The following is a 26,707-nucleotide window of genomic DNA, read 5'->3' on the forward strand; positions in this document are numbered from 1 at the left end:
TCTATTTGGTCTTCAAGATAAATGTCAGGTGTTCAAACGTATCTTTCCTCCAATAATCCTCCACCAGTATAGTGTATACACTGTACCCCCCTCGTCTTTGCAGGCCGCAATTGCGGGTATGAGGTCTTTACAGTCTTAAGGGGCCAATTTATCAACAAGTTTCATCATACGCAACAAGTTTTACCACTCGTTGCGTATGATAATGGTGCTCCAGGCCAATCTGCTCCCAACTGTCATCTGTTTAAAAAATGACAGTTGGAAGTTGGTTGGCTGAAGCACCATTTATCATAGACAATAAGTTTTAAAACTTGTTGGGTATGATGAAACTTGTTGATAAATGAGGCCCGTAATCTGACCAGAAAAAAGTCACTATCTCTAGCATACGGCCATCTTTCTGGAGCCTGTGCGGGACCGTAAGGACTGACTTGGTATGTTCCCTGCAATGCACTGACACAGGCTGTTACTGAAAGCGTTTAAATGCAGTAAACAATATAGAAATATATAGAGGTGAGCATGGCCCCTAAGCCTGTCTGAAAAATGACAGGAGCTGGTTGGCTGGTACTCTGGGGTTTATTTAGCAAGCCTTGGAGGGAGATAAAGTACCAACCAACCAGCTCCTGTCATTTTTAAAACACAGCCTGTGACATTGTGACATGGCAGTTAGGAGCTGGTTGGCTGGTACTTTATATCTCCATCCAAGGCTTAGTAAATATACCCCACAGTCTTCTAAACCTATTATATTTCGATCAACCCCAATTAAAAATGACTTAGTGCCCAGAACATATTAAGGGTTTAGTTATACTTCTCCCTTTTTAAAATAGAAAGAAAGAAAGAAAGAAAGAAAGAAAGAAAATGAAATGACTTTATGATTGGTGATAATATCCAACTGTTGTACAAGCAGAATTAATACATAATGAGATTGTTTTAAACCTCGTTCTTTCCCCTCCCCCCCCCCCCCAACGGGTCTTCATGGCTTCGGCCTAAGATGAAGATGAGTACAACAATAAATTCGCATCTAATCGTTCAGTGATACTGAAATATTTTTAGGTTCATTTTCTTAACATATGTTTTTTAAACCACAATAAGCTCCACTTGATCTGCCTGAGGAGCGAGTTCCCTATGACTGCACGATGACGGCGGCTGTGGTTTTGTCTCCTGTGGATTTCCGCAGTTATTGGAACAGAAGAACATAACCTATATTTTCTGTACTGTAATTACAGACCTGCTCAGTACTCTGTGAAGTAAAGAAATTATCTTTTCAGAACAAATGGTCTCGGTGCCGATTCCTCTTCCCGGAATGGCGGCCTACTAGGGTATGATGTAGGTGGGGAATGTGTAGGAGAACAATGGCGCTGGGTACACGGAGGGCTGCACTGCTGCTCTATACGTATGTGTGTGTGCTGCTCAGTTATTTTAGTGCTGGGGTTAATGACCTGTCTCTGCTCTCAATCACTACCTGCTTACATGCTGGATTATAGGTCTGCTGCCTGTTACTTTTTCCCTAGGTTACTCTTCGCAACATGTGTTCCGGTTTTGTGTCCTATTGCCGTTTGTGTTACGAGCTCTAATTATGAGATAAGTATTGTTCCTTCCGCACCTCTGTCTTTCCTCATCGAGATCCATCTCCTCCTTTACATATTATTATAAGGTGGGTCGTAGGGGCTAAACTAGTTTGTGCAGCATAAAACCTCTGCGCATGCCCATAAAACCAGCCACAAGCATTGCACGACGACGCAGACTCGCACGCATCTGACACTTGAGCCTAGAGAGTTGGGATGAGGAAGAGTAGGCCGAATACAGTGGGGGCTTGTGTGCATAATGGCACCCACATGCGTACCGGCACACGGAAGCATAGGTCCGGGAAAGTGGTATTATGTGCAGGTGCCTGAGGGCAGGTGCCAATACGCGATGATTGCTGTCGCCAGCTTGTCTGACTGCGAGCGCACCGCCAATGCCATAGGTTCTCTCTGCATTGCTCACGTCTAAATCCTGTTTCTGTGTGTGTGTGTGTTTTAGTACAATAATGTATCCCTCCGCTCAGGAGAGTTGTACCGTAGCTGCTGTATAAGCCAGGTGTTTGAAATTGTAATTAGGCTTTAATACACAAGCAATATACATGCTAAAAACATGAACAGTGTAGTGTATATGATGTACTGCATGCCTAATCAGACCCTTTCTCACCCAGGATGCCACTAAAAGCTCATCCACTCACTGGTCATCCCTAGATTGGGCTACTGTAACCTCCTCCTATCTGGCCTCCCCGACTCCCATCTCTCTCCTCTCCAGTACAATCTGTCCTTAATGCTGCCGCTCGGCTCATCTTCCTCTCCAAACGCTCTACATTTGCCTCCCCTCTCCTACAAGCCCTAAACTGGCTCTCCTTCCCCTTCAGTACCAAATTCAAGGTTCTTACACTCACAAATACAAAGCCATCACCCATTCCTCTCCCATTTACATCTCTGACCTCATCTCTATTTACACTCCTGTCCGCCCTCTTTGCTCAACTGTTGCATGCCGCCTCTCTTGCAAACTGATTACTTCCTCCCCCTTCCACCTCCAAGATTTTGCCCGTGCTGCTCCCTACCTTTGGAACTCTCTCCCTCTCCCGATCAGACTCTCCACCTCTTTACAAACCTTCAAACGGGCTCTCCAGACCCACTACTTCATCAAAGCCTTCCAGCTCCCATCCTAACCCACCTCATGCTCTTTCCTCCCTGTCTACCCCATCTGTGTCACACCTGTTTGTCTGCCCCTCCCCTTTAGAATGTAAGCTCTCACGAGCAGGGTCCTCTCCCCTCTTGTGCTTCTCCTTACTTATACGGTCATCTGCTCATCACTCCCCACAAGGGCACCTAACACCTGGTTGCTGACTTCCTGCTGTTTGAGTGTTATGATCACTAATGCAGCAATGTGTATAAACCCTGTCCTTGTCCTGCATTGTATTGTACTGTAAGTCACTGGTTTCTTATTCACTTATTTAATATATTTATGTACTATGGAAGGCGCTACGGAACACTTGTGGCACCATATAAATAAAGGATAATAATGTGAATCTGGCGCGTTTCATTTTGGTGCATGTATCGTGTGATTGTTGCAGCTTTGCATTGCAGCATTTTAGTGAATACATTTTATTCATGGGATCTGAGGTGCTGCCAACCCCACATCTCATTATAATAAACTTGTTCTACCATATACAGGGAGAAGGCAAGCAGCTGTGACTGGGCATGCTGGGCAATGTGTAATAAATTGGAGATGAGTGGTTCAGTTTTGGCTCTGTTACGTTTAGAACTGAAAATCGTATATGTTATCACCTATCCGGCTTCACGGGTTTTAGCCAGAACGCGAGATCCGAACTTGCACTAAGTTGGCACCAAAACGAGCATCTCTATTGTAAATGTAGAGACCTGTAGATCATGGGGGATAGGGAGAGATCACTTACCCTAATTCCTAACATTAGCCATAGAAGTGCCCTCCGTCGCCCACTTTACCTGTATGTATACAGACACGTCTAACATGCACAACATAGGTAGTGGGAAGAGTTCATTCTTCTGCCCCATGGTGTTAGACAGGAGGAGGCACCATCTCGGTAATTCATCAGGGTGGGGACACTCAGAACAAGGGATATTCACCTGGACATCATGTATCCATACCTGGTTCCGTACTCGCTCCTGACTGCATGTTCCGACCTGTTTAAAGATAAAACAGGTGTCTGTGGCCTTGCAAGGCTGAAGGTTTGGCATGCTGCTACACAGAGTTATAGAGAACTAAGCCGTTGTCAATGACAGACAGAGGGGGATTTATTCACGGGTGGCTGTAATTCAGACTCATTTCAAACCACCAAAGTGCTGGTAATATTTTTTAAGCCCATTCCCTGTGATTAAAAGGTAGCCCACACTTTCCTGCATTTGAGCCTTGAAAATATATAATATATAATACACTTAATAAAAAGTGACACTCAATCAAAACTATTTAGGTTCAACAGTCCAGATGGGGAGAGATTTAGGGGTTTTGGGCTGAAGATGACATTTTAATGGATTCATTCTCAAGGCAAAGAGCGAGAATCCATTTGGGACGTCCAGTTTTGGGCACCGAGCCCACGGCGCGAGACTGCTGATGAATCTCCAGTCTGAATGGCCAGAAAGTGGCTCAATGAATATCTGCAGTCATTTTAAAGTTTCAACGTAAACCATCTTTATTCCCAAAGCGTCCTGATGACTCCGCAGCCTTTTAATGCGAGACATTATTCCATCTAGCAAACACTTGACAGTCCTCCGGAATAAAATAAATTCTACAATTTGACTTAATCCCGTCAGTTTGTGTGACAGGATCTTGATGCTCCTGACTTAAGGAATCCGTATCGGGCTCCAGCAGACCGGAGGAGACACTTTTAATTTGTGTCATGTTTTTTTTCAATTTCTGTCCTGCGTGACAGGTGTCCTCTTATTTTGTTGCCTTTTGGGTCTAGATTAAGAGAACAGCCACGGATTTTATTAGCTTTTACAACTGAGAAGGAAATTGTGAACTGGTACACTCCTTATTTTACATGGGTTTTAATTTTTTTTAATTTTTTTTTCAAGGGCGGCTCAAGATTGTTGAATTACATCAGAGCTTTTATTCTCATTCTGTGCTAGTTTTAATATGAAAAATGTCTGGCTAATGAGTTGCAGGCCCGGCTAATGAGTTGCAGGCCCGGCTAGTGAGTTGCAGGCCCGGCTAGTGAGTTGCAGGCCCGGCTAGTGAGTTGCAGGCCCGGCTAGTGAGTTGCAGGCCCGGCTAGTGAGTTGCAGGCCCGGCTAGTGAGTTGCAGGCCCGGCTAGTGAGTTGCAGGCCCGGCTAGTGAGTTGCAGGCCCGGCTAGTGAGTTGCAGGCTAGTAATGTGTGTTGTGATAATCCCAACTATTACAGGGGAGGGATGGATAAAGGCTGCATGCCTGCTCTTCACACTGCCTGCCATTCCCGGGAGTCGGAGTATATCGTATGTAGTCGGGCTTTAGTCTATTGGCTCTGTGCCCATACCTACGTGCCAATTGCCAGAGGTGTGACCAGGGTCTGCTGGCTGTGCAGAACCTGCCCATATATCATTCATATCTGACACAATGATTGAGGCTTGTGATTATAGGTAATACATAACCGCCAACCATTCATCACTAATCTATCATCGCTATTGATAAGGATGCTCCTTATTCTTTCAGACTTAATCCCTGTAGGGACCATCACTATTCTCTCCCCATGTCTAGAAGCAAACACTATCCCACCTTCTTCCAATGAGGGGTGTTGGGTCAGTACCCTGCTACACAGACCAATAATCCTCACCAAATGGAGGTCTCTCTCTCTCTCTCTCTCTCTCTCTCTCTCTCTCTCTCTCTGTCTCTCTTCCCCCCCCCCCCTCCCACTGGCTCTAGGTAACGAGGGTCTATACAGACCTGTAACATGCACCTCTCCTTATGTAAGTGTGACAGAAAGCAGGAATCCCACAGACCGAGCCACTCTCACCATCGATGCAGTCAGTGCGGGGTTTTCACCTGTGGTACCTGTGTGCACTATATCACTAATGTCTAATGCCAAAGTATACCAGACATAATGGCTCTTTGCAAAGTTTATAAACATTTGGAATAGTTTCCAGCTCTTGATATTGTGGAGAGAGATTTCCAGATGAGCTGTGTTCCTACCACTAACACCTTTAGGTGCTGTTGTGATATGACGGTATATAACTGTCAATGGCGTGATGTGCTCCTTCGTGGAGAATATACATGTTCCCAGGGTGCGTACACACATTAGGCGGTTTTTGGAACGATGTAACCGATTCGGACACATCGGAATGACATCGTTTAAAACCGTCCAGTGTGTACTGCTCTGTCATCTAGTGCGCGCCTCCGCGGGGTCGTCAGTCACACCATCAGGTTGGCCGGCACATAGGGACGACCTGACGATGCGGCTGACAATCCCATGCAGCGGGATGCGGCAGAGGCGGTCGGGCACCAGATCGTTTAGTCTGTACAGGCTGTCCGGTATGCCGGCCTGTCGACCGGCGGGGGCGGTCGCCAGTCGCATCGCTGAGTAACACACATCGTCTAGTGTGTACACACCTCTAGTTGTGTCTTCATGTTCTATCTATTATAGATACAGCTACTTGCCAGATTCATGTCATTATGGGCAGGCTGTTGAATAATCAAATATATAATATATGTACAATTGTACTACACATACCAGCATGCCCTGCCATTAGGGCATGCTGGGATGCGTAGTTCCATAGCAGCTGGGGGACCACATGTCGAATACCCCTGGATTACAGGTAAACTGATCTGCCTTCAATATTTTCCTGTGTGCAATAGGTTAATGCGCTTCTTGGTAAACGTTCCGCATAAATGTATTATGGACATGTAATAAGCATCTGCTTCCTTCAGTATCTTCTGCCTCTGCTATAAGGATGAACAGTATTATAAAGTCTCGATTTTCTCCTGCTGTCTCCAGCTAGAACATACTCTTTTATATATGTACCTATATAGCAAAGTGCTGCCACTGTATTGTGATAGGGCAATTATACTTGGTTGTGGTTCAGGGTAAATTAGTGTGGGTACCAGGGAGTGGAGCAAGAGGTCATAGGTAAAATAATGTGAGCTGGACCATGATAAGAGGGGCCTGGGGACACGTATGGAGTTACCACTCTTCCCTCACCGTTCCACGGGTTTCCTGACATCATGTCATGAGACCCGTGGAGCGGTGAGGGAAGAGTGGTAATCCGGGAGGAGAGTGAGAGGTGTGGGGACTTTATGGAGGGGCTGGTGGAGTTCGGGGAGAGGAAAGGAGACTTTGGTGGAGTTAGACATGAAGTGGTAGTGTGGTCAGGATTTCTGTAGAGTGGTCTCAGAAGCGAGACGTGTGCACATTATGGTGAGTTGGGAGAGGTGCAGTAACGTTGCTGGAGTGGTGAGAGAGGCGTGGGGAACATTGGAGTGATAAGAGATTGTGTGAGGACAACACTGGAGGATCAGTGAAGAACTCAGTGACGTGTTGGGAGATGTGTGGGAATGAGGTGAGATGTACGAGGACACATGTAGAGTATTAACGCAGTGGGCACCCCGGTGGAGAGTGGTATGATGACTTCGGTTCCATGGGAAGCTGAGTATGTGAAAGACTATGATGAAAGATGGCATTGCAATTGGAAAGCATCACTGCTATATAAACAGAGAATATTGTTTGTACATGTCCATAAACGGTTACTATACTGTACATTGTAAGGTGGACATTTTGCAAAAACATATCCTCAGTGATGCCTATCGCCTACTGCTCATATATGCAGAGAGTCAGGAATGTAAATCCCCCCGCACCATCTGACCAAGCGGCCACTGTCTCTGCTTAGGTTGGAAGGTGCCCAAGGCCAATTCTGAGCAGTTCATTTAGTTCCGATTCAATCTACATGACAGCGGCGTTTATAAATCAGAGCTTAATGAGAGCTCTCCACCTGCCTGCCCCAGCATTTAATAAAATGTGCGCTGGCTTGGAGGCACTGCAACAGCCACACATCCTTAACCCCTAAGAGTGTGCCGCACAGAAGACATGTCACTTTCCAATTGACGAGACTTTAGGGACAAGGAAGGCAGACATAGCCTGCCACAGCGCAGGAGGATTTTATACCTCTTATTGCCCCTACTTGTACTGCCGTGACTGGCTAGGCAAGCAAGATGGCATCTTTGTGGGCACAGTGAACAGAGTTTGGGACCAGGCACACACCTAGGCTATACCGTAAGCACAGTAAGGTGCAAAACCAAACTGGCAGAAAGGTAACTTGCCTAAAACTGGCTTTATAGACAGAGTGGTTTTATAAAGAGGGCATCTTATAATGGAATATTTTTTATTCCGCTTTATGCAAGGAATATCCTGGTAAATAAGAGAGTGTGGCAGTATAATATACATACATAAAATGTGTATATATTACAGCGCTTCATAACCCCCCCCTACTATAACGCCACTCGGTTTTTGGCAAGAAAGAAAAATGCATTCACACTGATGGGCTGCATACTCTGAATGTAACTGCAGTATAATACTGGTGGTGATAAAATGTCAGGGTGAAAAATCACTGCTTGGTATAATGCAACTGAAATTCCACGATGCAGCAGCGTAATGACTACGGCAAATTCAAGATGGCCACCGGAGTATATCCTTCCTGTCTGTATCTCAGCCTTGGCACTCTCGGAAAGTTAATGCGACGTTACCGGTTGGTGTCAGGTTTCACCTTGAAGGCACCTTAGTCCTTGTATTACATTAGCCGGCCATAATAACCTTACAGACAATGTAATGAAGTTCCAGTGATAAAGGGTTGTACGTTTAATATGTTACAGGCCCCCTCTGGCAGTGAAGCATCACACGAGTCAGACATCCACACACTTAAACTTCCTGAACAAATCGTCTTCATATCCCTTCCCGAGTGAGAAATCTGTATTTGTGGAGGCATAGTTACAACAAGCACAGGAGCAAACGTTCTGGGATTGGAGTGTCTGCTGCGGGCGACTGGCGAGGTCACAAGTTTTAATTTTTACTGTAGTTGTTTTGATTGCATTACATACTAATAAAAATACAGGGCCTGATTCAGACCCGCTCGCAAGCGGGTCGATGGTGGGGCACTGTGCACTTGCAGAAGCCCTGGAGCGAGTGAGAAATTCACTCGCTCCAGGGCTCGCTACAAACGGGGCGGCTGTCGATGTTGATCGACAGCTCGCCACGTTTTGTAGGCGGGGAAGGGGGGGGGGTGGCTGGCAAAATGCCTGCCGTTTGCGGGTGGCCCTACTGACATCACTAGTGATGTCAGTAGTGAGCTTCCGGCTCTATTAGAGCTGGAAGCTCACTGGGGCTTGCGGCAGATGAGACCTTACCACAAGGGTCTCGTCACAAGCCCGATGGTCGCGGCCATCCCGACCATCAACTGGCTGCTCGCAAAAGCTGTGGGTGGTCACCCACAGCTTAGCGAGCGGCCAGGAGGCCGGTTAAAAAAAAAAAAAAAAGTGGCCGCCCTGATGCAGAGCAACCGCTCGCTTTTTGCGAGCGGCTCTGAATCAGGGCCACAGTCTATTTAGGCTACATGTGCAGATTGATTTTGCTTCTCAAATTAAGAGTCTCTCTCGTGGTTACAGCTTAGCCCTACAAGTGTAGCATGAACGGTAACAATAGTGGGTTTCCAACAGCAGATCACATATGGAAGAAAATAATTAGAAATTGGCGCAAAAATGACCATATACAGTACGTTCCACATACAGATGTGTCCACATGCATTTTACCTCCGTTACAAGTCGCATTAAACATAACGTGTGGACACCATGTGACTCGATAGCGCCAAGTGACTTTCTGTGCGACTTTTTACCTTCAAGTGCGTCTTACTTGCAAAGTGATGCGAAAAGCAGCTTCTGCTAATTAATATAATATGCGGCATTCCTTTATTCTGTGACGCTGTAACGCAGCGTTCCGCATACCGATACACCCGCAGTCGCACACCGAATCTAGGCATGTCGCATGACGTTTTACTCGGCAGGAGCTACTTGTGCGCCTTATCTGCATCACTGTGAATAAGATGCATTTCTAGGTGAAACGCTGCACGAAAATACACTCTGCGCTACCGAGTCATGGTGCGACTAGAAGGGCTGTTTGGCGCGCAAGGAAGTAAGATGTATGTGGACAAATCTGTGTACTTTCAGTATTTAATCCTAAAGCTATTGTGTAAAAAGTATTGTTCTTGGCAGACGATCCCAGTCACCCCTTCGCTGCGATGATGACAGAAACCCTGAGAAACGCGCGGTCGTATAGTGCACGAGCTTATTTACTGTACCAGTGCAATATTAATGTCTCATGCCATTATAGACTCTAAGGGGGTTGGTTCAAATCTTTTATTGGGTGCCTTTTACTAATGGGCCCCCGACGGAGCAATGAAACCCATACACCCGTGCCGCGTGTACATGCCTGACCACATCGGTCTTAGCCGCACAAACTGCTTTGGGCACCCAAACGGTCCACAGTGCTGACTTCTGGCACATTACTGCTTGCCACCTCGGGCGAACCCTGAACGGAGCAACAACTGAATTGCCTTAACTAATGGGCGCCCGATAATATAGTTGAATCTCCCCCTAAAAGTGACCGCGGACTGCAGGTCCTTGGCTGGCAGAGAACTTTTTGCTGTGCACTTTTATTCCCGTTAGGAACCTGCCAGCCGACAATTTCTTGCCGTTTCTCAGTGCTGAACCTCATCCAAAAGGTTAAATGTTAATTACATTGGCACACGGATGCTCCACTGCAGCAATTTAAAAGCTGTGTATGGCACCTACGGAAGAACCTACATTTGGTTTAACACCTGCATTCATTTCCATGTAACGGCATTCATGGTTACCGCCTGTAAGCCGGCCGCACTGGATACTAGCAGCAGGATTTATAGCCGATGTAACCATCACTTTGTATTATTATTACATATAGGGGCACATCATCAATGATATTATGCAGGATATCACACAAAACAGCCATTTTCGGAGAATACACAGAACATCACTGACGGGGAAGAAGAGGGAGCTATTACCCGATATCTGCTGTGGTCCCTCCGTGTTAGTTGCAAAAGCAGCTCCCATAGGTTTATACAGGGGCTGCTTAATTGGCAAATGTACCGAGATCTGAAGTGTGAAGCATTTGCACAGCTTGGCCCCCGGCAGCTAATGCCATCCTGTTCTATGGGCTATATAACACACATTTTTCAGGAGAGTAACGCCAAGGCCGTAACTAGGGTAGTGCGACCAGTGCCATGGCACAGGGCACCGCAGGGCAGTGGGCGCTGTTTGGGTCTGTCACTTTCCCTGTTTATTATCATTCTCACTTGTAGCTTCCTCTTCTTTTATCCCCAGCATCTCCTGGCCTCCCCTATCTCTTCCCTGGCCCTTCCCCATGAGGCCATGGCCCTCTCTCAGGTGCACTATATTATGTCCCTATTTATCCCCAGCATCTCCTGGCCTCCCCTATCTCTTCCCTGGCCCTTCCCCATGAGGCCATGGCCCTCTCTCAGGTGCACTATATTATGTCCCTATTTATCCCCAGCATCTCATGGCCTCCCCTATCTCTTCCCTGGCCCTTCCCCATGAGGCCATGGCCCTCTCTCAGGTGCACTATATTATGTCCCTATTTATTCCCAGCATCTCCTGGCCTCCCCTCTCTCTTCCCTGGCCCTACCCCATGAGACCATGGCCCTCTCTGAGGTGCACTATATTATGTCCCTATTTATCCCCAGCATCTCCTGGCCTCCCCTATCTCTTCCCTGGCCCTTCCCCATGAGGCCATGACCCTCTCTCAGGTGCACTATATTATGTCCCTATTTATCCTCAGCATCTCCTGGCCTCCCCTGTCTCTTCCCTGGCCCTTCCCCATGAGGCCATGGCTCTCTCTCAGGTGCACTATATTATGTCCCTATTTATCCCCAGCATCTCCTGGCCACCCCTATCTCTTCCCTGGCCCTTCCCCATGAGGCCATGGCCCTCTCTCAGGTGCACTATATTATGTCCCTATTTATCCCCAGCATCTCATGGCCTCCCCTATCTCTTCCCTGGCCCTTCCCCATGAGGCCATGGCCCTCTCTCAGGTGCACTATATTATGTCCCTATTTATCCCCAGCATCTCATGGCCTCCCCTATCTCTTCCCTGGCCCTTCCCCATGAGGCCATGGCCCTCTCTCAGGTGCACTATATTATGTCCCTATTTATTCCCAGCATCTCCTGGCCTCCCCTCTCTCTTCCCTGGCCCTTCCCCATGAGACCATGGCCCTCTCTGAGGTGCACTATCTTATGTCCCTATTTATCCCCAGCATCTCCTGGCCTCCCCTATCTCTTCCCTGGCCCTTCCCCATGAGGCCATGGCCCTCTCTCAGGTGCACTATATTATGTCCCTATTTATCCCCAGCATCTCCTGGCCTCCCCTATCTCTTCCCTGGCCCTTCCCCATGAGGCCATGGCCCTCTCTCAGGTGCACTATATTATGTCCCTATTTATCCCCAGCATCTCCTGGCCTCCCCTATCTCTTCCCTGGCCCTTCCCCATGAGGCCATGACCCTCTCTCAGGTGCACTATATTATGTCCCTATTTATCCTCAGCATCTCCTGGCCTCCCCTGTCTCTTCCCTGGCCCTTCCCCATGAGGCCATGGCTCTCTCTCAGGTGCCCTATATTATGTCCCTATTTATCCCCAGCATCTCCTGGCCACCCCTATCTCTTCCCTGGCCCTTCCCCATGAGGCCTTGGCCCTCTCTCAGGTGCATTATATTATGTCCCTATTTATCCCCAGCATCTCCTGGCCACCCCTATCTCTCCCTGGCCCTTCCCCATGAGGCCATGGCCCTCTCTCAGGTGCATTATATTATGTCCCTATTTATCCCCAGCATCTCCTGGCCTCCCCTATCTCTTCCCTGGCCCTTCCCCATGAGGCCATGGCCCTCTCTCAGGTGCACTATATTATGTCCCTATTTGAAAAATAATGGGGGGCGGCCAATGTTCTTTCTTGCACAGGGCACCAAAAAGTCTAGTTACGGCTCTGAGTAGCGCAGTGGGGGTCTGAAAGCATGAGCTGTGGTGGGGGCCTGAGGACTGGATTTGGGAAACACTGGAATAAAATGGGATAATTACATTGTACCTCTGGTAATTCACACGGATCAGAGTACAGTGTACACTTTGCTGGTGGGCGTAAGGCACAACGCTGGATCCTTTGCACAGGTAAGGCACGTGTTCTTATACTGCCCTGTTACTATAGTTATGGCAAAGTCTGCGGTCTGCAAAATGGCCACAATGAGCCTGGGTGACCCCTAGTGACTGTAGTGCTTATGCTTTATGTTATGCTATGGCTGGACTGCTATGGTAAGCTGTATGTACATCACACTGGTAAAGATATCTTCTAGACCTACCTGATCACATACACAAACTCTGAGGCACACCCCCCGCAGGCTGCCAGTGTCCTTACTACCCCTGCAATAGACCCAGTGAGGTGGGGGACTTTTATCCCACAGGTGATGACATCACTGAATAATCGCTGCTGTATTCTGAGGTCACCAAGTCGCGGTGGACCAGGCACCTAGTTTACATCATCGGCTGCATAAAATCGGCATGTCCCTTATTTGTACAGTAATCCAGCTTACAGTATATCTCTTATTATTGTGGAAACGGATAATTGTGGGCAGAACAAATATTGAAGAGAAGGCATCTTATCGCTTCACCAGGAACGGCTGCCTAAGAGATATCTCAGAGCCACTAACAAGCAGCGGCAGATAACGGCCCATTCCTAGTGGTCTTAGCTGGGCCAGTGATAGCACCACATGACAGACCCCCATTGTCAGACCATGACGTAGAGGGGCTTGGGGGTCAGTGTGGGGAGCACCATGAAGAATCAAAGAGGCATGTTGGCCTTTGTGGCGACTGCTTTCGCTTACCTAATGATGGCGCTGGCCGAGGTTATACTGCTAGCTGGAGAATACTGAGGTATAACCATATAACTAAGTTACTAGGTGTGGGGTTGTTCTTTACGGTGTAAGTGATCAATGACTGTTCTAGCTGCCACACTTACTTGAGATTGATGCGAATGTAAAAGAGTTGTATAATCCTATTGCTTTAAAATACAATTGTTGCTTTGGACACTGATCTGCCAGGAGCAGTGATAAGTTTGCAGATATTAGAGGGGGGAGTGAGGGGGTATTCAGAGCCGGGGACAGTGGCACTTTTGGAAGCGACAGAACAGCTCCTATAGCTATCAGACCTAACGCAGAACATTCCGTGCCTGTAATCTGTAACTAGGAGACCCCCTCACCTTGTTCTTTCAGCCGAATGATCTCTGTGTCCGATCCGAAGCTGTTCCATGCGGTGCAGTTGTATATGGTCTGGAAGTCGGCCCGGACGATGTTGCTGATGGTCAGGGTGGAGATGACGCCCTCATCTGTGCTGACGGTTTCCACTGTGTAGCGACCAGAGGTCCCCGATTCCAGGACATTCTCTTTCCAAGACCAGGCCTGTTTCCGGGGGGGGGGACACAAAGAGCTATGCGTTAGGAGATTATCTGATTTAGATCTACACTGTACGGTAAAGACTAGTGTGTGATGCGACAGCGCAACGTTTGGTAATGCCATATATTGCGGGGGGAGGTGGGTTTAGGATTCTATGATGTGGCTTTTAGGGTTACCCGCCAATGTCGTGGCACTGACGTTGCCCTCAGACCTGATGCATGGCGGGTACATTGTTCTTGTAAAAGTAGATGAAGCTTTTCTAAGCTCCTGAAATCCATCCTTGGCCCTGTGCGTCTGCCAATCACAAAGCAATTTAATATTGTTACACCCAGAAGCTTAAGTGCCGAAACGACAGGAAGATTTCACATTAAAGCAGCCACGAGAGAATGGATTATTGAAGGACTTTATCATATCTCTGTTTAACCTCTTTAGTTTTGCATTTAACGGAAAAAAGTTACTCGGGAAAGAACAACTTTCACATTGTTCTCTTATCAATCCATTTAACTAAGGCGACACTCTCCCTGCAGACGGCTACGTCCCTAATGATGGCAATAACAAGGATTTATTTCCGCGAGCAGCCATCATGAAAAGGCTTCTCTGTAACATTTAATTCCCATAAACTGGGCCTAATAAACACTATGGGGTAATAGTAGTAACAGCATCAGCAAGATCCAGGCAACTCTGCTCAATGTTTTAAAGAGGCAAGCATTTAAAAGGCAAAACCAGGTTGGATTTGCCTTTAAAATGATTGCCCCTTTAAAACGTTGGGCAGAGTCACTGGGAACTCACTCACGCCAATGATCACACTCATGCCAATGCTGTCACTGGTCAGTCTGATGTAAAATTATGCTACTAGCAAAACCCACACTTGCTACATAGCATGTACCAACTATTGCATTCTGGTGGAAAATATATATTTAAGTTCCTAACCTATTTACTTGTGAGCAGGAGATTTCAGGCAACATTTAATCTTTTTGGTTCTCCGATCTCCTGCTTTTACCGGAGATTCAGAGATTTCCCTCCATTTCCGACAACAGCCTCAGTCCTTCTAGGGGTCTATGAGGGATGTGAAGCCGTGTCCCTACATCCCGCTGCTAATATCGCATCATGCAAAGCAATAATGAGCGCTAATATCGTGCCCAGATCGCATTGTAAATGCGATTATTGACAAATTGGCCCCTCAATGTGTTTTCCAATACAAGGCAGAAGAAATGTAAATAATCTTTACAAATGCTCTTATTAAAAATTAGGATATATGAATTAAAATCTGAGTCTCCTTTTAGTTATGTATATGTTATACTGTATGTATGTATGTGTTACACTTTATGTATGTATGTTACACTTTGTGTTACACTTTATGTATGTATTTATTTGATACACTGTATGTATGTATTTGTTACACATTATGTATGTATGTATTACACTGTATGTATGTGTTACACTTTATATGTTATACTTTATGTATGTATTTATTTGTTACAATGTATGTTACACTTTATGTATGCATTTGTTACACTATGTATTTGTTACACTGTATGTGTTACACTGTATGTGTTACACTTTATGTATGTGTTACACTGAATGTATGTGTTACAGTGTAACACATACATACAGTGTAACACATACATAAATACATACAGTGTAACAAATACATACAGTGTAACAAATACACATACATAAAGTGTAACATACATACAGTGTAACAAATAAATACATATATAAAGTGTAACACATACATAAAGTGTAACACATACATACATAAAGTGTAACACATACATAAAGTGTAACTTACATACATACAGTGTAACAAATACATAAAGTGTAACATATACATACATACAGCGTAACAAATACATACAGTGTAACAAATACACATACATAAAGTGTAACACATACATACAGTGTAACAAATAAATACATACATACAGTGTAACAAATACATACATAAAGTGTAACATACATACAGTGTAACAAATAAATACATACATACAGTGTAATACATACATAAAGTGAAACATACATACAGTGTAACAAATAAATACATAAATAAAGTGTAACACATACACTTTATGTATGTATTTATTTGTTACACTGTATGTATGTGTATTTGTTACATACAGTGTAACAAATACATACAGTGTAACAAATACATAGTGTATTTGTTACACTGTATGTATTTGTTACACTTTATGTATGTGTATTTGTTACACTGTATGTATGTATGTGTTACACTTTATGAATGTATTTATTTGTTACACTGTATGTATGTTTCACTTTATGTATGTATTTGTTACACTGTATGTATTTATTTGTTACACTGTATGTATGGGTTACACTTTATGTATTTTACACTGTATGTTTTAGTTACACTTTATGTATTTATTTGTTATACTGTATGTACGTATTTGTTACACTATGTATGTATGTGTTACACTGTATGTATGTATGTATGTTACACTGTATGTATTTGTTACACTTTATGTATGTGTTACACTTTATGTATGTGTATTTGTTACACTGTATGTATGTATGTGTTACACTTTATGAATGTATGTATTTGTTACACTGTATGTATTTATTTGTTACACTGTATGTATGGGTTACACTTTATGTATTTATTTGTTACACTTTATGTATTTTACACTGTATGTGTTACACTGTATGTTTTAGTTACACTTTATGTATGTATTTATTTGTTATACTGTATGTACGTATTTGTTACACTATGTATGTATGTGTTACACTGTATGTATGTATGTTACACTGTATGTATTTGTTACACTGTATGTATGTATTACACTTTATGTATGTATGTGTTACATACATAAAGTGTAACACATACATACATACAGTGTAACAAATACATACATAAAGTAACAAATACATACAGTGTAACATACATACATACAGTGTAATACATACATAGTGTAATAAATACGTACATACAGTATAACAAATAAATACATACATAAAGTGTAACAAAAACATAGTGTAACAAATAAATACATACATACAGTGTAACAAATACATACATAAAGTGTAACATACATACAGTGTAACAAATAAATACATTCATAAAGTGTAACACATACATACATACATACAGTGTAACAAATACATACATAAAGTGTAACAAATACACATACATAAAGTGTAACACATACATAAAGTGTAACAAATACACATACATACAGTGTAACAAATAAATACATACATAAAGTGTAACACATACATAAAGTGTAACACATACATACAGTGTAACACATACATACATAAAGTGTATGTGTTACACTGTATGTATGTATGTATGTATGTATGTGTTACACTTTATGTATGTGTATTTGTTACACTGTATGTATTTGTTACACTGTATGTATGTTACACTTTATGTATTTTACTGTATGTGTTACACTATATGTATTTGTTACACTTTATGTATGTATTTATTTGTTATACTGTATGTACGTATTTGTTACACTATGTATGTGTTACACTGTATGTATGTTACACTGTATGTATGTGTTACACTTTATGTATGTGTATTTGTTACACTGTATGTATTTGTTACACTTTATGTATGTATGTGTTACACTTTATGTATGTATGTGTTACACTTTATGTATGTGTATTTGTTACACTGTATGTATGTATGTTACACTGTATGTATTTGTTACACTTTATGTATGTATTTGTTACACTGTATGTATGTATTACACTTTATGTATGTATGTGTTACATACATAAAGTGTAACACATACATACATACAGTGTAACAAATACATACATAAAGTGTAACAAATACATACAGTGTAACATACATACATACAGTGTAATACATACATAGTGTAATAAATACGTACATACAGTATAACAAATAAATACATACATAAAGTGTAACAAAAACATAGTGTAACAAATAAATACATACATACAGTGTAACAAATACATACATAAAGTGTAACATACATACAGTGTAACAAATAAATACATTCATAAAGTGTAACACATACATACATACATACATACAGTGTAACAAATACATACATAAAGTGTAACAAATACACATACATAAAGTGTAACACATACATAAAGTGTAACAAATACACATACATACAGTGTAACAAATAAATACATACATAAAGTGTAACACATACATAAAGTGTAACACATACATACAGTGTAACACATACATACATAAAGTGTATGTGTTACACTGTATGTATGTATGTATGTATGTGTTACACTTTATGTATGTGTATTTGTTACACTGTATGTATTTGTTACACTGTATGTATGTTACACTTTATGTATTTTACTGTATGTGTTACACTATATGTATTTGTTACACTTTATGTATGTATTTATTTGTTATACTGTATGTACGTATTTGTTACACTATGTATGTGTTACACTGTATGTATGTTACACTGTATGTATGTGTTACACTTTATGTATGTGTATTTGTTACACTGTATGTATTTGTTACACTTTATGTATGTATGTGTTACACTTTATGTATGTATGTGTTACACTTTATGTATGTGTATTTGTTACACTGTATGTATGTATATGTTACACTTTATGTATTTGTTACACTGTATGTATGTAAGTTACACTTTATGTATGTGTTACACTGTATGTATGTATGTATGTATGTATGTGTTACACTTTATGTATTTATTTGTTACACTATGTATGTGTTACACTATGTATGTATGTAAGTTACACTTTATGTATGTGTTACACTGTATGTATGTATGTGTTACACTGTATGTATGTAAGTTACACTTTATGTATGTGTTACACTTTATGTATGTATTTATTTGTTACACTATGTATGTGTTACACTATGTATGTATGTGTTACTGTATGTATGTGTATTTGTTACACTGTATGTATTTGTTACACTACGTATGTATGTGTTACACTGTATGTATGTGTTACACTTTATGTATGTGTATTTGTTACACTGTATGTATTTGTTACACTGTATGTATGTATTTATGACACTATGTATGTATGTTACACTGTATGTATGTGTTACACTTTATGTATGTGTATTTGTTACAATGTATGTATGTGTTACACTGTATGTATGTGTTACACTGTATTTGTTACACTGTATGTATGTGTTACACTTTATGTATGTATTTGTTACACTGTATGTGTTACACTGTATGTATTTGTTACTCTTTATGTATGTATTTATTTGTTACACTGTATGTATGTATGTGTTACACTATGTATGTATGTGTTACACTATGTATGTATGTTACACTGTATGTATGTGTTACACTTTATGTATTTGTTACACTGTATGTATTTGTTACACTGTATGTATGTATTTTTTACAATGTATGTATGTATGTGTTACACTGTATGTATGTAGTTGTTACACTATGTATTTATTTGTTACACTGTATGTATGTGTTACACTTTATGTATGTTACACTTTATTTATGTATTTGTTACACTGTACGTATTTGTTACACTGTATGTATGTATTTTTTACAATGTATGTATGTATGTGTTACACTGTATGTATGTAGTTGTTACACTATGTATTTATTTGTTACACTGTATGTATGTGTTACACTTTATGTTACACTTTATGTATTTGTTACACTGTATGTATTTGTTACACTCTATGTATGTATTTGTTACTATGTATGTATGTATGTGTTATACTGTATGTATGTATTTGTTACACTATGTATGTATGTATGTGTTACACTATGTATGTGTTACACTGTATGTATGTATTTGTTACACTGTATGTATGTGTTACACTTTATGTATGTTTGTATGTATGTTACACTGTATGTATGTATTTGTTACACTGTATGTAAGTTACACTTTATGTAGGTATTTGTTACACTGTATGTATGTGTTACACTGTATGTATGTATGTGTTACACTGTATGTATGTGTTACACTGTATGTATGTTTGTATGTGTTACACTGTATGTATGTTTGTGTGTGTTACACTGTATGTATGAATTTGTTACACTATGTAACACATACATAATACATACATACACTGTAACATACACATACATACAGTGTAACAAATACATACACTATGTATGTTACACTGTATGTATGTATTTGTTACACTGTATGTATGTTACACTGTATGTATGTATTTGATACACTGTATGTATGTTACACTGTATGTAACAAATACATACATACAGTGTTTGTATTTGTGATCACTGCTCTCTATGTGTCACAGGCTCCCTCTGTATATAATCACTGCTCTCTGTATATGATCACTGCTCTCTGTATATGATCACTGCTCTGTGTGACACAGGCTTCCTCTGTATATGATCACTGCTCTCTGTGTGACACAGGCTCCCTCTGTATATGATCCCTGTTCTCTGTGTGACGCAGGCTCCCTCTGTATATGATCACTGCTCTCTGTGTGACGCAGGCTCCCTCTGTATATGATCACTGCTCTCTGTGTGACGCAGGCTCCCTCTGTATATGATACCTGCTCTATATGTGACCAGTAGAGGTTTGGGGTACAGATATTAATGTGTTCCTATACTAAACTGCTTCTCAGGTGTTTTTCTCGCGTTCTGTTTGAAACGCAGCTCAAGGAGCGGCTCATGTGGACACGGCAAGCACACGCCTGCGTCTATATATGTGCGATACAATTCTGTGTCCTCTTCATGCGTTCATGAGCAGCTGTACATCTCCCAGCACAGTGCTGGAACCTGTGGCTTGTTTGTGTGTAGATAGGAGGAGGAGGAGGAGGAGGAAGTAAAAATAGATTACACAAAGCGTCTTCTCCCCCTCGGCTATCTGTGTGCGCGCAGGGTCTGATATTGATAGAAAGGAGATCAAAGATTTCTTGGTTTTATTTTTGGAGCGTGCGCCAGACCCTCTAAAGGTGATGTACTGACTCAGCCACAATAAGTGGTGCAGACATTAACCGCGTGTTCTTCTTCGTGAGAGTAGGGAGACTGCGTAGGAATTGTCTGAGACCGTGAGTGACGGACAGGATATACTTCTACCATGTGCTGAAATTTATAATGATAATTGCTATCCGAAATGAGGCGAGATGTTCTTGGTCCCAAATGTATCGCAGCTACACTTCCTGCACATGTTACTCCTCAGCTGTAATGCAAAGGGCTGGAAAGGGCCCAGGATTCATTTATCACTATTGATGAAGTTGTTGTTTCTTTCTCTTTGTTATCAGACTTTTATCTCTTTTGACCCCGGGCACAATTCCCCCCCCCCCACCTTATTTCCTTACCCCCTCCCTCTATTTGATTTGATAATTCTGTGTATCTAGTGTTTCATTGTTTAGCAGAAGATTACTATTACTAATGTATACTGACTGTAACTAGACCGGCTGTTATTGTGATATGATGTTTGTATGTTTATGTATATTTACTCATCATACTTTTTATTAATCTGAGGTTCTTAGAAAACTCTTTATAAAAATGTAAATTGAAAAAAAAAAAAAATGGTCGATGTAGTTGACGCCATGCTGTAAAGCCATTAAGGGGCCTATTCAGTGCCCCAAATAATATCGGGCAACATCGTCACGATTTTTTGGCAATTATAGATATATACATGGCTGCTATTCAGGCATTATTTTGAGCAGGGACGGCGGTTGCTGTAACTCGCTGTCCCTGTGATGTCACAGAAGGCGTTTTATTCAGGATTCCGAAAACAAAACCTTCAGTGTTTGCTTATGTGCCTGCTCAGTCATGCGCTTCCGAGAGATCCGTATGAAATCCCAACGCCGGAAGACCGGCGGCAGTGAAGATCCCGACAGGGGATTAAGGTGAGTAACACTAACCCTATCCCCCCCCCCCCTAACTCTCCTTTATGGGTGCCTAACCCTAACCCTAACCTCCCCTTCTAATGCCTAACTCTAAACCCCCCTGTAAGTGCCTAAACCTAACCCTCCCCACAGCCGAAACCTAACCCTCCCGGGGAAGGGGTGCCTAACCCTAACCTCCCCCCCAGGGGTGCCTAACCCTAAGCCGCCCTTCCCCAAACCTTGCCCTAACCCTCCCGGGAGGTGCCTAACCCTGACGTCCTTAACCTAACTCTCTGCGCCCGCCGCCCGGCTTACCTTTGTTCGGTATGCCAGGCGTCGGGCTCCCGGCGTAGGTATAATGACAGGCGTCGAGATTTTGAAGCCTGGCATTAGTCCCCTGCTGGGATTTGACAGTCGGGAAGCCGGCGGTCGGCATTTCGACCTTCGGTTTCCTGACTGCATCCCGCTTCCGAACAGTCTCCGTCCCTGCTTTGCGCTGACCGCCGATGGGTAAGTCCAGCTCCAGCCTGTCACAACTGTCCAAATTGATATGTGTACACAGGCTTTATATTAGTCTGTACACATTTCTATTTATGCTACTTATATTTAAAATGTGTACATACATTTTAAATATAAAAGCACATAAATAGAAATGTGTACAGACTAATATAAAGCCTGTGTACACATATCAATTTGGACAGTTGTGACAGGCTGGAGCTGGACTTACCCATCGGCGGTCAGCGCAAAGCAGGGACGGAGATTGGGGTGGATATACAATATCCTGCAGGGAGGGACTTAGAGGGACATTTTCCCATGACTCTGCAGTTTTCAGGATATGTAAGGATTTTCTGCCATTCTGAGATGCGTTATATAAAGTAAATATTTGTCAAGTAATTTAAAGCTTATTGCTTTGCTGAATACCAAAAAGCGTTAAAGCCCTATAGAGGTCAATGGCCGATCCCTACAGTGCGCTACTCTGCGAGATGGGAATGAATGGAGAAGATGATTGCGTTATCTCCTCCAATGCTGAAGAGCGAAATGACAGTTTCCGCATTTTTTATGCTGAATAGACCCTGAAATCTGGAACGCTGGCAACCGTACAAAGCGGACTGTGCCCTCTCCAACTCCTCCAGGCTGGCACCAGAGGAGGGGAGCTGCGATCAGACCATGGGGACACTGGGCATTACACCCACACGGGGACAGCATCTGGCTGGTACAATGTTTAATTTGAGTAAAAGGAAGTTGTTCATTACATAAAGTCACAGACCTATTCTAGAGACTGATCGGTGCATTATCCTGCTACGCGGTACTAAGACAGCCTACGTGTATAGGAAGATATATAGGATAAAGTGTCTCTCTTGAAGTATTACTATACAATTCTAAAGATAACCTGGCATCTGTTGTGGATCTATATTCTCGCCCTCCAGCCATAACCTGTTATAAGTTGAGCTTAGAAGCGGCCTCCTCCCGGCTGGCTTGTTACGTGTGTAATTCCCTCACAAAGCCGAACCGCGCAGCTTTTGAAGTTGAAAAGTGGCAAAAAACATTGGATTTCATAAAAGGGAAATCATCAAATGTGCTGACGGGGATCGGGGGCGAGGGCGTTTGGCCTGCGCTGGGAAGCAGCACATAGAACTGAGCGCTGAGGTCGCGGCTATTGTGGGGCTGCTTTCAGTAGGAGAGCGAGAGAGGTGGGAAATGATCATTAACCCTCATTCCAAGGCATCTTTTGGGCACCACCAGCTGTCCTGGTCACAGGGTCCATCGGTCTGACTGATGCCGCTGCTGTGTCAGTGTAAGACTCCCACCAGCACCCGCCGTCTACCATCTTGTGCTTCCCCTTCTCTACTTTCATCTACTTCTTACGCCCCACTAGGGCACCTAACACTTAGGGCCGTATTCAGACGTGATAAATCCAAATCTGCGGAAAAGTATTGCAGATGACGTCATTTCGCCAGGCAGGAACTTTTCGCAGCATTCATTTGCAAAGTATTTTCTCGTACGCGGAAAGTCAATGCAATGTGATAGGCAAAAAAGTTTCGCCTATGAATACCTGGCAGGAAAAAGTGCAGAATTAACGGCTTTGGGGTGCAAAGGTGAGGAAACCACTCTGCGCCCTTTGGACAGCCCCCCAAGGAAAAAACCTCGCAAAATTAAAACGAAGAACACCCCAAAAAAAACACTTTGAAAATGGGGGTGAAAAACTACAAAGTGGGGGTACAAACGCAAAAACTAACGAAATTGACTTTTGGGGGGTCTACAAGTATGGGGGAGGTGCGTTTTTTGCAGTACTTAAAACTTCACTTTTGCGATTTTTAACTATGCGTGCCCCCATTTTCAAGTACCCCAAATTTGACAGGACTACTTATTTTCACCCAAAAAACCCCGCTTAATGCTATTCTTCATCACTTGTGCAAAGCCGCAATTTTGGAGCTATTGATAGCACTTCTGTACCGCAAATAGCTCCAGGGGGGCTAATCGGGGACATCTACTTTGATCCCCAATGTTAGTTCATCTTTTGGGGGGTGTCAGGCTGATTTCCCCAATTCTGCCAACACTTTTCGCCTGTTAGTGTTTCGCTGGGACGCATTTTCGCGTCCCTTGGAATTGAATACAGCGAATAGCGGGGGCGCGCGCGATAAGTTTCCGCGGCTAAAACAAGCGAAGTAGGCAAAAAGTGCGGCATGCGAAAAGTATCGCGGTTGCAAAGCTTAACTGAATATGGCCCTTGGTTGCTTATCTGGGTGTTATACATTGCTACATTAGCGACCATATTATACATGTCCATGTCCTGTATTGTATTGTTCTGTAAGTCACTGGTCACCTATATGTTTATGTACTATGTAAGGCGCTGCGGAACACTTGTGGCACCATTTAAATAAATGATAATAATAATCAGCAGCTCAGTGCTTTAGGAGATGACTACGAATGGGCTTAAGGAGCTGAGAACTGTCCTTGTGAAAAGAAGGTAAAATAGTCCTAACATGCAGACATCTAGGTATCTCCTGGAACCACGCAGCGCCCCATACTTACTATCCTGTCTGGCGGGGGAGTGCTGCGGATGAAACACTTGATCTGCCCCTTCTCTCCGTGCAGAGCGTGCTGTGTCTGCGTGCTGGAGATAATCGGAGGACCTGCAACGCAAACCAAACACATTCAGCGCTATAAATATAATGAGCGGCTGCATTTTTTTTTTTTCCCCCTAAGCCGAAATTTCACAAACCTTTTGTACAATCCTAACCTAAGTGATATTATGACGACTTGCAGATATGGCTACTAAACGTCTCTGCGGCCTTCAGTTTGGAAAGACGGCCGCCCCCTGAGCTCTCTCATCGCCTTCCCTTCCCCGTGCCCTAAAGTGGAACTCAGCCAGCAGCCACCAATATTGCTAGACTCGCCGCTCTCCTGGAACGCTGCGGAGACGTCGTATAACTACAAGGGTGCAGGGAGATGAATAACCATGTTTGCTAATTATCCGGTAAAATGTTTTTTTGTTTATGACCTTCAAAAGAAACCTTTTGGTGCTATGCTGATAGGCTGGCTGTAACATGACCGTTGTGCGTACTTATAAGGACTAAGCCATAAATCGGTAAGAGAGACCAGCGTTGGTCACAGAATGTGGCATGTAAGAGTTTCTTAAGTATTTTTATTGCAGCTAAAAAGTATTACCGTCCGCACCATGGCGGCACGTTTCACTTACAAATCCTGAGGGCACGACAGTCAGAAAAATAAAAAATAAGAAGAAGAAAACACCAGCCAGCTGCATCTGTGTCTTATCGGCACACTGAGCTAAAGAAAGCGTGGAAATTGAGTCATAAAGTCCCAGGAAATATCAGCGAAAGAAAAATGGGCCATTGGGGGAATTCAACACCTAAAGTTGCAGAACGCTACCTCCAAACAGACAGCAGGGGGAGCTGTGATTCCAGACCTGCATCTCGCCTGGCTATTGCACAGTTCTTCAGCTGTACCCTTAATATTCCTCATTGTTCTAGGTTTGGCAGTATAGCGATCTCAGGGGTCCCTGTTTAGCATCCTTATGTAGTCCGCAGATACAGGAGACTGTTATTATTATATTGATGTAATACATCTTAATTCATTTAATTCCTTATGTCACCTCGCAACTGAAGAGTGTGTCTCAGTGGACTGTGGGTTTATCTTTCCTCTCTCCCGGAACCCTCCAGCCATTCAAGGAGGAGACGTCACATTACTACCACTTCAGGAAGGATTTAATTCACTGTTGGGCTTTCAGCAATTTAACTGCACAATCTCAGTATATGGAGAAGTAGCGCTGCGCTGCGTTTTAGATCAGGCGGCTTATTGTACCTTACTGACTCCGACTCTCATCCAAGGGAGATGTATCAAACCTTGGAGAGCGATAAAGTGGGGGCGTTTCCCATAGCAACCAAAAAACCTCTAACTGTCATTTCATAGCTCATGCTGGATAAATGACAGGGAGCTAAAGTGGAGTCATAAAAGAAGTCAATCGGCTTCTCTCAAAGGTTTGGTCCATCTCCCCCCTCAGTGAGCGCAGCGCAGTCTGAATACGCTCCATGTAACTATCGCCTCATTACATTGCGTAATAAACCTGCTCCATCTATACGCTCGCACCTTAGCGAGAACTGCGGGATAAAAGCGGCAAAATTACACAATGCGTCATTGACGGTCAGCGAAATAATCCCATGTGACTGAGCGGTGTGGGGTAGATTATGGCTTTCTATAGAGAACCCTGTCGTGGTTACTGAGATGGAACATAGGGCCTGATTCAGAGCCGCTCGCTATTTGCGGTCGTTCGTTTAAAAAAAAAAGGTGGTGGCTATTCAAATGAACCGTTCGCACTTTGCGGTCTGTTCACGCCTCTAAGTCTGAACGAGCGACCAAAACTTGCGGTCGAAATTTTGAAAAATACGCCCCCTGGCCGCTCGCATCATA

At 43.2% G+C, this 26,707-nt stretch overlaps 1 protein-coding gene across 1 annotated transcript in view; it reads right to left on the bottom strand.

Moving 5' to 3' along the window:
* KIRREL3 (kirre like nephrin family adhesion molecule 3) overlaps nucleotides 1-26,707 on the bottom strand; it is a 457,331-nt gene that overhangs the window by 31,079 nt on the left and 399,545 nt on the right. The window contains exons 11-13 of the mRNA XM_088481884.1: nucleotides 24,812-24,912; nucleotides 13,809-14,007; nucleotides 3,651-3,686 (exon numbers count right to left, since the gene is read on the bottom strand). Coding sequence (XP_088338010.1) covers nucleotides 3,651-3,686; nucleotides 13,809-14,007; nucleotides 24,812-24,912 — 336 coding nt within the window. The remainder of the gene's footprint in view (nucleotides 1-3,650; nucleotides 3,687-13,808; nucleotides 14,008-24,811; nucleotides 24,913-26,707) is intronic.

This window comes from Taudactylus pleione, unplaced genomic scaffold, assembly GCF_031769625.1.
Source record: "Taudactylus pleione unplaced genomic scaffold, aTauple2 ptg000278l, whole genome shotgun sequence".
NCBI classification, from domain to species: domain Eukaryota; kingdom Metazoa; phylum Chordata; class Amphibia; order Anura; family Myobatrachidae; genus Taudactylus; species Taudactylus pleione.